The sequence below is a fragment of the Pteropus vampyrus genome, unplaced genomic scaffold (assembly GCF_000151845.1).
Source record: "Pteropus vampyrus isolate Shadow unplaced genomic scaffold, Pvam_2.0 Scaffold37, whole genome shotgun sequence".
Lineage (NCBI taxonomy): Eukaryota > Metazoa > Chordata > Mammalia > Chiroptera > Pteropodidae > Pteropus > Pteropus vampyrus.
In genome coordinates this window covers 4,168,691-4,180,386 of record NW_011888818.1, presented here as the reverse complement: position 1 = coordinate 4,180,386, position 11,696 = coordinate 4,168,691, and the positions used below count along the sequence as shown (strand labels likewise).

Here is an 11,696-nt window from a genome sequence, read left to right as displayed (position 1 = left end):
GAAGGAAGGAAGGGAAAGAAGAAATGGATGGGCGGGAGAGAGGAAGAAAGGGAGGAAGACAGACATCTTTAAAAGCCTAATACAATTACACAGTAGGCCCCTGACATTCTCTGTGCTGGTATAATAACTAAATGGCAAGTAACACAAAAACAGTTATCCCTGTGAGATCCCTGTTGCATGCTTTAATTAAAAATTAAAAATGTACAACAAATCAACCCTTGGGTAAATTGCTCTTTGGTTTAAATCTTCATTACCTCCTGGAATTTTGGTAAAATCACTCTGTTTATAAATTAAGTTGGCCCCTCCTTCTTTACTCCATTACAAAAGTCAAACAAGAAAGAGACATAAATTTTAAAATGAAAGAGTTTTGTTTGTGTGTCTGGTTAAGTCCAACCCCTGTATACAAACTGTTAAAAAAAAAAAAAATGTTGTAACAGAGTGCTTTATTCCAACTTAATCTCATCCTTGAATGAACTTCCTTCAAATTTCAACCATAAAAAAAATAGCAGTCAACTTCCTGGTGGTTGTAATTTAATTAAGTAACCTTTCACACTGAGCAAAACCCAAAAGCAAAAGGGTCATTAATCTTTCTAGTGATTAGAGACACCTCTAGCGCTTCAAACATTTACCTCTCCTTCCCCGCAGTAGAAATGCTTTTAGGAGGATCATGGTTCATACCTCGCACTCCCTGGAGCCAGAGATGGTGTATGTGCAGGGCCCAGATCCATTAACGGATATATCCATGGTCTCAGAGTTTGTAGGTTTGTAGTCCACGTAATACTCCTGTAAAGGGGAATTCATTTGTCTTTCAGACTCTCTTGTCTTTTTCCGCCGCCTCTTCATAAGAGAGTGCTGCTGAAGTTGTTTCATGCTTGCTGGGTAGCGTTTCCAAGACACATAGATGACCAAGAGGATCATGGCCACCGAGAGAAAGAGAGCCACGCTCCCTGCAATAATTTTGTGAAATGAAACATGTTCATACTCTTGCTCTGTGCCAGGAATCTGAAACCCTGGGGAGGGGCTTGGTGTTTCAAGGGTGGTCTGGGTGGGGTCAAATTTGGAAATTGTAGGTTTAGGGATAATCAGAGGCTTCTGGGGAGTTTGGGGCACCAGGTGGGATTTTTCTGTGTTGACCACTGGGACTTCAGAGCAGATATTATATGTTTCTACTGCATCACTAACCTTTTCACCCTGGATATGCTTAGGTCCTGCACATATCATGGTGCTTTCCTTATTTCCTTTGAAATTCTTAAGCCAATAAAATAGAGGACAAATGCTCCGACTGCATTCCCACATATTTCCAGACAAAGTGATGGATATTAAAGATATCCATGCATTGACAGTTTCCTGTGAGATATTGGTAAGCTTGTTGGAATCCAAATTCAATTTTTGCAAATTGGGCAGACATTTAAATGTGCCCGGCTCAATTCCTTGGATGTCATTCCCTGATAAATCCAAGTTGTGTAAGGAACTCCAAGTCCATGTCAAGCCTTGGCTAATGGAGCGAATCCTGTTCCACTGTAGGTATATCGAGCGGAGGTTGAAAAGACGTGGAAAATGAGCAAAATTGATCTTGGAAAACTGATTGTGCTCCAGGTGGAGCTCCTTTAACTTTAAAAGACCGGCAAAAGCATTTCGGGATAAGCTTCGAAGACGATTGTAACCCAAATCCAGGAAGTCAAGATTTCGACAGTCTTGAAAAACTCTTATTGGCACAGTCTTTAAGGAATTGGATCTCAAGTGCAAAATGATGAGTTTCCGAAGGCCTTTAAATTGTTCCGATTGCAATGTCTGAAGTTTATTGTAGGAGAGGTCCAGATTGCGGAGATTGGGAACTGGGTGAAAGGTTTTATTGTGCAGATAGGTAATTTTGTTGGAGCTTAGAATTAATTCTTTCAGCCTACGGATGCCCTGAAATGCATCTTCATCCACTGAGCTAATGTAATTATGGTCAAGATAAAGCCATATAAGCTGGTTAAGGCCGGCAAACTGATTGGATTTGAGTTTCTGAATGCTGTTGAACCTCAATGATAAGCCTTGCGATCCTCCAGAAATGTTTTCTGGGATATCTGCGAAAGCATGAGACTCACAGTACACAATTTTGCCATCACATCTGCAGTTCTTTGGGCAAGCTCTCTGAGCCCCCGTAAGCATAACAAGCAGCAGCGTAGAAAGTAGCACTAGCACCACACGCATGCCTCTCAGCTGCGTAATTAAACGGAAACCTACAATGTTAAAAAAAAAAAGACAAATGCACATTGTAAAGCTATTAATATAAATCACCACCAGCTTACCAATATCAGGGGCATTTCATCTAGTGTAGTAATGGGACAGTTGATTTAGGGACAACATGTTTAACATTTAAAGCCTTGTTGTCTTCAGTGTTGCATGTTTGCCATTTAGGTTTCATTTTTTCTTCCTTGATTTTCAAATCACCACTGTGTTGTAGAACCAAGAAAAGCTTCCCGGAGTTTCAGGAGTTCATGTGTACATCAACACTGAAAAGCACAGAGCCTGTCTTATCACTTAATGCCGACATTTTAATAACAATAACATCCACATCGGCTAGTCACTCAGTTGAACACCAGTACCAAAAGGAGGAAGACTAATTCTTCTGGTAATGGCAAAAATGTGACTTCCTAAACCCCATACTTGTATGTTTTTTCTAGTTGAGCAAACAGGCTGGGATTTGGCAAAGGAGCTTCAGTAAGCTGTCAAGGTAACCCAAGTTTGCCCTGCCTGAAATTGTATCCTTATTGCATAATAGAAAAACAATATATGAGCTCTGAAAAAATAGCACTAGGACTGGCATGGGCAGCCAATGAAGCATGGTATGAGGACTAATAACAGTGCAAGGAACTCTCAACATGTTAATAAGCCTATATGCTCTCAACATTCAGGGAGAGCTACCTTCTGTGGCTCTTCTGCCCAGTGATACCCAGACTCAGAGCCTTGACTACTGATAACACAGAACAGTCCAAAGTTAAGATCATCAAATTTTTATTAAATATTTGCATAAAATGCAAAACAATCTTGTATGATATTAGTTTTAGTGTTATTTTTCAACCAGTTGCTTTTGCAAATTTGTTGGATAAACAAGTAAACTGCAAACTATCATTCCCCTCCCCCACCCCAACCTGCTCAAATTTCTCACTGACTTTTTTCCTCCCCTACCTCCATTAACTTCCAAAAACCTGCAAAGTTACAATCTATTGGTACTCATGCTGCATTTCTAAGTCATTATATCTAAAGAGACTTTTTTCTTCTGTCAACAGATTTATTATTCTTAGTGGCAAAAAAACAAATACAAAAACTACTGTGTGTTGCAGTTTATTTTTCTTAAATATTCATAATTTTAACCAGGAAGCAATCAGCAAAACCCTTAACAACAACAACAACAACAACAAAACTCTCCTTTTACTCAACTGGTTATTTTTTTTTTTTTCTATTTGAAACCTGATCTTGCTCTCTGTCCTCTTGCCAGATACAGACTCATTGAAATACATTCCAGCTCTCCCAGACAGGAGAAGGGGGGGCTGGGGGGGAGCCAGTCACACTTGAAAAAATAAGACTGGCAAATGACTGCTTGAAATTTGGAAGCTGTGTTCAGGATACAGCTTCAAAGATAAAACAAGCCCTTGTGCGACCTCTGATAAAAGTGACGACCCCACCCCTACACACACGCAGTAAAGTGTTAATAACAATTTTCCTGACAGCGACCAGAAATACAAGCATAGTTAACATTATCAAAAAATAAAAGCAAACACAATATTTATCTCATGCTCAATTCCCAAGCTATGAATACACACACAGAAGAGACAGTCTTAAAGATATTTCTCTCGAGTCTAAGTCCGTGTTATGCATTTACGAATTAAAAAAAAAGAAAAAAAACTACGAAAAGGAAAATGATCTAAAAATATAATAGCAACTATAGAGTCAACTGACAAACTCAGAGGCTGCTGCTTTTTGCCGGTTTCCCTGTCTTTTATCAGCAAATGCCACGACTAAGGATAAGAAGCCAAGAGGATCAGCTTTGCTAAGGAGGAAACAACAAAAGTTCACTTACCCATCCTTTGTCATCCAAAAACGGTTCCCCTCTCTCTCAGTTTTCTTCTTATTTGGTCTCACGGGCTGAAACCACCACCACCTTCATGACACAGTGCGGCTACCGTTCACACCATTCTGATCCAGCATGTGAGCTAGGAGCCCCATACAAACTTCTCCGGAGAGGACAGGCAAAAAAATACATATACATATATGAAAAAAACAGCATGGGGTAGGATGGGGGGCAGGGAGAAGGAAGTGTTGGGGGACCGGGGGAGGGCTTCTAGGCTCTGAGGACCATTGTGTAATTCACAAGAGACCCATCAGTAGGAACTGGCAATCTCTGCAAAAGAGCTATAGCCCATCTTGAAGGTAACCAACTTCTCTGTAAAAAGAGAGGAAAAAAAAAAAAATCTTCAGAATACCTGGCATTCCTTATTGTTCTGGCTTTTGCCATTCCCAGATAAAGCAATTCATCCTCTAGGTTTTCAGTCCTTGAAGCAAGTAGGCCTCCTGTGCTGTATGAGACCCCAGTTTAAAAGCTATGCAGGCTGGGTTTATCCATTTAGCTGGTCAGGTTTAAAGTGTTTTGTAGCTGTGCTGAGAGGCAGCCCTTGTCTAATTCAGAAGGCTTTCCAGAGACTGATGATGCTCAGAGCTTGTTGGTGCTAATGCTTGAGTTTGTGATACACTGAGTGCCCTCCGCTGGAGAAAACAGATTGCACATTAAAGACGGGAACAAGTGAGCCTGTCAGCGGTGTGCAGCCTTCTCTCTCTCAGAAAGGGAAATTAAAGGCGCAGGATCACTTTTTTTCTCCCCAATAATAAATATTATGAACGGTTTATGTAAAGGAGTACCATAAAGTGATAACCTATAGTAAGTAAAACACTGCTTCTCTAAATATTAAACAATTAGTAATTTTTTAAAGTTGCCTTGACTTGAATGCTTTTGCTACACATGTACATGTCACAAAGAATTTGTCTTTTTCAACAACAGAAATAATTTTTGTTGTTGCTGTAGGTTTAATTTATTTAAAATTTTTAAACAAACCACACAGAGAAGCAATTTTATTCAAAGGGGAAAAATGTAATTAGATACTTTTTAAAGATGTAATTAGGTCACTTTTAAATTTATTTTTAAAATTTACATTGAAAAATTTTAGGCCTAATCTTTAAATTATCAACTTTTGATAATAAAATAAATTTTGCAGTTTTGTGCATTGTATTGAATATCCTAGATCATTACTTCCTAAAAGTGCAATTTTAGTCTGAAAGTGGTTGTCTTTAATACAATAATACCGATTGTGCAGGTAACTGAGACTAAATGTTAGATAAGAGCAGAATTCCAGCTTGACATCATTAGTGTAGTCATATTTTCTTAAACTTGTCGACATTTATAATGCAATTTTTTTTCTCAAGCAAATAACTTGTCATAATGTGAATTTCCAGAAAAACAAAAGCATGTAAGTTCTACATCACTGTTCTATTTCTCAAAATGTGCAGAATAGCCTCAATATTAGGAGGGATGAAATTATGAAATATCTGAGATATGTACTTTGTATTTATGTGTATTTTGTATTGAGATATGAGATATGTATTTCAAAAAAAAAAAAAAAAACTACACTTTTGTGAACCTGTACTTGAATTTTGAAAAATAAAATAACATTATATATCCATTTTTTTCTCTTGTTTATTTTATAATCTTCTGGCAAATATTTTTTTGGGGGGACAATTCAGAAGAATGAACCTATGTAATACAGAGAAAGACTACTAGATAAGATTGCTAAACTAATTTAGCAAGTGTGAGAAGTTTAAATGAATTTTACATAAGCATCAATTGCTGTGGATCACTGAAAATGAATATTTTAAAAAATATTTCTTGGTTTTAGACTATCTGCCAAATATTTATAAGTACGAAGGCCTTATCATACAAGCAACATATAGAGATTTGACTCAGATTTATGAGTAGGTAGTCACAGGAAATTGTCTAATTACTAAAATTTCTTAAGGAACAGAAAGGGATAATATGTCCCCCAAATATATCCTTTTCCCATTAACTGATATCTGAATGTCTATTTTTTAAATATTTACTTTTGGCTTAAGGCTAATACCTATTAAAATGCAAATGAAACCAAAAGAGGAAATATCATTTGGTTAATGAAAGGGGTATACCTTTCTAAGAAAATAAACAAACATAAATAATACACATATAATTTGTTCATAATAGTGTAGTTTACACAGAGACCAAAAACCCATCCAAATATTCAATGATATAGGATTAGTTCAGGAAAAGTTAATATATCCATGAACTGGAACACATGCTGCCATTAAAATTAAACTGGTTTGCACTTGCTGACAGGGAAGGATGATCACAATTTGTAAAGTAAGGAGGACAAGTACAAAGAACACACTTATTAGGGGATGATGAAAAGAAAGCCTATTTTTGTATATATTTTTATTGAAACTGCCAAAATAAAATATATAGAGATTTTCCTGGGAGATGAATTTTGGATGTATTTCATCTTTTATGATTTTTTATCTATCTACATTCTGTAATTTTTTATATGATGAATACATGGTACATGCATGTATCAAACACACACACATATGTGCATATGTACAAAGTTTATTTGAATACAAGATACAAGAACAGATTTTGATAGTGGACTGAAAAATCTTATGATATTACCCACGTTTATGGTGTAGTAACCTGAAAAACTGGAAGCTTTGTTTGAAGTACTAAAATCTAATAGAGCTCTATTACAAAGTAATTATTAGATCATATGCAGAATTTACAAAGGATGTTGTCAAAAAATCAGTTTCAGGTCTCCTGAATGCACTGTGAGGACACAGGGGGTCAAGAGATTTGAGAGCAACAAAGGATGTTGTGTGGAAGATCTCTTTGGAGAGAGCTGTCCTGGTATCATTAAACACACACTCGGAAAGTATCAGCTCCTAGTCTTAATTGTAGTAAAAGGGACTCCTACAGACTACTTGAACTTGGTATGTGTTTCTAGAAGCAAGCCCAGCAAGCTGGAATGGCATCCGGTTCCTGTCTGGGAAACCCAGAAAATAAGAGGAAATGGGTTTCTCAGAGCAAAGGAAGGTTAAAGTTGTGTTGGGACTGTTTTTTTTTATTTCATTTTCAGAGTCCGTCTGGATAAAAATATGTACAAGTATTTTCCATGGTGGAGAGGAGGGAGAGAGGGTCAGCTTGGAATCTTTTTTAAATCCTGGGGTGACCCCCAACAGAGAAAGTCTGTGGAAGTACACTGCATAGACAAATTAACAAAAAACAAATAGGAATCAATCAAGTTTGGATAGGCACCAGACAGATAAAGAAAAAAATGTGTCATCCTCATCATAGGAAATTTGATCCGTTATTTCTAATGGGGCTATTAGGGAACTATCAGTGTGCCCATAAGAAAAATATATATATATATTCCACTTCTGCTAGGCTCAGATATCTTAAACCTTTTTTATAATAGTACCAGTTTTACAACTATGAAGTTTCCTGGGAAGGTCAGAAACAGCAATGAGTAAGTGTAGGAGGAGATAAGCAAGAGTGAGATAAGCTGACTATACTTCCTGTTTTCCTAGGTAGCAAATGGTCCATTTGCAACTGGTCCTATATTTGAACAGGGAGATATGGCTTAAGCTTTATATGAAATATCAAGTATTGATCAATATGGTGGACTTAATAATACTTCCATTTACTGATTTCAGACTTCATAAACTAAGGATAAAATAGGATTTTTTGTTACCTCAAAGAGCATTCAGTGACCTTGCCTTGAAATCTTAAAATTAACCATGGTAGGAATATTTTACACCATGAAAACTAAAAATTAAGGTGTGATTTATTGTTTTGTTGAGTGTCTAGCAATATCGATTAAACTTAATAGTGTACTGCATCTGTAGCTATTTGACTATGAACAGCACAAAAATTGAGAAATATGTTTTCAATATTTGAAAACTGTAATCTGATTAAGTAAAGAAGTCACTCATGTCATTAACAATAAGCAAAATTCTAATATATGTCTGTTATTTCACTTTTGCCTTACTAATGTAAACAAAAATATCAGATAATATTCATCTTTGAATAATACTCAGAAAGCCAGTTGATAAACGTTTACCAGCACTATACACCACTATACCTAAGGGGCTCCATATCTATTGCTCCAAAAGTAAACTAGTTTGAACACATAAATGCTACTGAAGACCTGGTTTCAATCAATAATCAAGTAATCGATCATTATTTTTACAATCATTTTCACTTTTAATACCTCCAATACCTTCTTTCTTTCCTAAAATATTATGTTTTCCCCATTGAAAAATTGAAATGATGTAAGCCAGTTAAAATATATAAAGTTACAAGTGAAAATCATCTCAACAAAAAGTGAATTGGAAAATTATTTTAGTTCATGCAAATGAACATCCCATACTTAGATATAACTTGGTTCAGAAATTAAAAGAATTGCTGGTATCTAGTTTCCTTTGGTACATTTCTCAGGCTTTAATTATTTATTTCCATTTTAATTCTGGTTTTAATTTAACTCCAGTAGGGCCAGCTCCATGTATGTTATGATTCAAGAACCAGTAATTACTTCGTTGCATGCCGTGGCTATAGTGGAGCCACTAGAATAATTTTCTGGTCCAGAGGACTGAGACTACCTGAGTGGTTTACATATAGAGCATGTGTTGCATCCCTGCAGTGGGGCTGGGAATAGCTTTTAAAAGACCATGTACTGAAAGGGGGAGTAAAAAATATGTGCGCATCTCTTCCAAAATATAAAATCATCATTAAAAGTGGCTGACTTGTCAGGGCACACCATGCATCTGGGAAGGGACCATGCAACTAACCCTCATCATGACCTATGAGCAGAATCAATATGTATCAATTCTGGGTCAAAGTGGGCAAGAAAGAGGGTCTCTTTCTCCTTGCTATGAGTAGAACCCAGGACTCTATATAAAGTCCTGTTAACATACTGGATGACAAGGGATTATTTATGTTAGCAGTATAAATGGGATAAAGGGGAATGATGGACATTGAGAGCAAAAAATATACACCATGCAAATACACAAACCAACCAGACATATAAACAAAAATAACAAGTAAAAGCAAAAACAGAACACAACAATAACTTTCTTCTGCCTTTGCTCTATCCTGGTATCAGGACATCATGGTTCTCATGCTTTCTCTATTCTCCATAAGTAAAGCTCTTCCTACTCTGATTTACCAAATATCCCTGAACCTCTTAATGATAAAGAGCAAAATTAATTTAATGATACTTTTACTATTTAATGATAAAAGAGCAAAATTAATTTGTCTCTGCTCTCTCTTACATACACACTCGTGCACACAAATATACACAGAAAAAAACATATATGCACGTGCTTAAATATAATTCACTCTTCAAGACACATTTTAATCATGTACATAATTTCAACATGAAGAAAACCTCAAATCACATTTTCAAAATAAATGACCTTTTATCCTTCTCTAGTTTACCCATAATGATTCAACAGTACTAGCAGTGATAATTACTTAATTTATTGAAAAATTAAAGAAAAGTAACATTTTATTATGTGAGTTCAGTTGAGTTTAGAAATCTTGATGTCCATACTAAATTTTTTTAAATTTATTTTTAATTTATTTATTTAAATTAGTTTCAAGTATATAGTACATTGGTTAGACATCTATATAGTTCATAAAACAATCCCTCTAATTGCTCCCTCCCTCCTCTGGCCTTCCACCTGGCCATCATATTAATGCTAACTGCATTCCCTCTGCCATGCTCAAAACCTTTAATCCCATTGTGTGTATTAATTAAGATAATGTTCATATTAACATAGTCACAGTAAAGGTTATAGTGAAATGCAGACATATAAAAATGGACACTTTCTGTGTTGCATTATATTAACCAGTGAACTAACTTATCAAATAAAAACAATAAATTGATAATCTATAAGAGAATATGAATAAGTAGATAATGATAGTGTAAATGAAAAAAAAATATTGTGAAACAGAATGAGATAATTTGCACTGGAGAATTAGGAATCTTTAAAAATAATCTTTGAATGGGCATTCAGGTCTAATAATCTCATACATTTGGGGAATTAAGAAATTACCAAATTGGTGAGACTAAAAGGATGAGTCAGAATGAACTTGGTAAAAATGAGAAACAAAGATGAATACAGCAGAAAAAAATAATAAAATAGTTTGGGGAGAGGTGAATGCTTAGCTCGCTTGAGTAAATAATGGGAAAAAAGAAACGATAGAAACAGACTCATTGATGGTCAATATTAAAGACACAGACTTAAAAAAACTGTGGTTATTATCTTAAAAAAACAGATCACTAGATAATAGAATTTGTAAACAAGAATCAAAATTATAAACTTAAAACAGAATAATTGAAAATAAATTAAAATCTCTATAAATAGATTTAAATAGAAATTGGGCAGAACTGAATGGAAATTTATTTAGTGAGCTAGATAAAACAATAGAATGTTACATTTTGTTTAGGGGCCTTCATGTATGCATATACATTTTTTTCACTGTAACCTATAGAAAATAATTCATTTTATTGAACTGAAAATACCTTTAATAAAGCAATTCTTACTCTGATGTGTTTAACTTTATTTAACTTTACTTAATAATGTGTCAGTAGGGTATTTCACTGACTTCTCAATGTATATAATTTGAAAGACACTGATATAAATATACAGATATAGAAACTAAAATTAAAAAAGCTTGATAGCATTTTAAAATCTCCCAAATAGTTACTATTACAGCTATGAATAGAACTTAATGCATGTGTGATGGCATCGTGTTACTAATCTGAGATTTTGTCTGCCATAGTCAATAGTGGCAACAACCATTGGAAACAAATATTTATAAATAGTTGCTTGTCTTCAATGTCTGTTGTTTTCACAAACTTTGAGGTGCTATAAGAAATCACACAAAAAAAGGATGGACAAACTCTTATATATAAAAATGCACAACTTTGGTTCAGTAAAAATTTTAAAAAGAAAATGAGAGTAATAGATCAAGGACTGTTTTCATGTAATATTTTTAAATGCTTGTAATATAGGTAGGGGTAATAAATTAACAGAATTTCAGAAAGTCAGGCTGGAAATAAAGTAAAAGATATATTCCAGTAGGAAAATAAATAGAAATTAAAAACCACATGCTAACTATACTATCAGATATTATATTTTCAATTGTATTGCATGTTTTTATGCTTCTATAAAAAGATGATAACAATGATTTGAATAGCAGAAATATTTTGAGTTAAGTAAATAATGATACGAAGGCAAATAAAGGCTTATTAGTGCTACTAAATAATATTGCCACTAAGATTCATTTTTATAGAGATTTTACATATAAATTTTAACAATAAAAATACATTTAGAAAGTACTAGTTATTTCTGCATACTATCCTGACATATCTAACAATTATATTTTGGTAATCGTCATTAGATTTTTGTTCATTAGCTTGGCCTTCCACAAAGTGCGGTATATAATATCTTCCATAAACAAAGTTTTATAATTATAAACTAGATAATTATATTCATTGCCATTATATGATAGTGCCTATTTGTGTATGGTCCTTTGTGAAGTACTATATAAAATGGTTTTGACTGAAATAGCC

General features: G+C 34.6%; 1 protein-coding gene across 3 annotated transcripts in view; it reads right to left on the bottom strand.

Moving 5' to 3' along the window:
- Positions 1-4,794, bottom strand: part of LRRTM4 (leucine rich repeat transmembrane neuronal 4) — a 674,925-nt gene extending 670,131 nt beyond the window's left edge. The window contains exons 1-3 of one of the 3 annotated variants that reach the window (XM_023529437.1): positions 4,470-4,794; positions 4,067-4,217; positions 679-2,225 (exon numbers count right to left, since the gene is read on the bottom strand). In XM_023529437.1, the coding sequence (XP_023385205.1) occupies positions 679-2,225; positions 4,067-4,070 (1,551 nt within the window). In that variant the 5' untranslated portion in view covers positions 4,071-4,217; positions 4,470-4,794. The remainder of the gene's footprint in view (positions 1-678; positions 2,226-4,066; positions 4,218-4,469) is intronic. The other 2 variants (XM_023529438.1, XM_011358078.2) reach the window with 2 other exon arrangements.
- Positions 4,795-11,696: the final 6,902 nt, after the last annotated feature.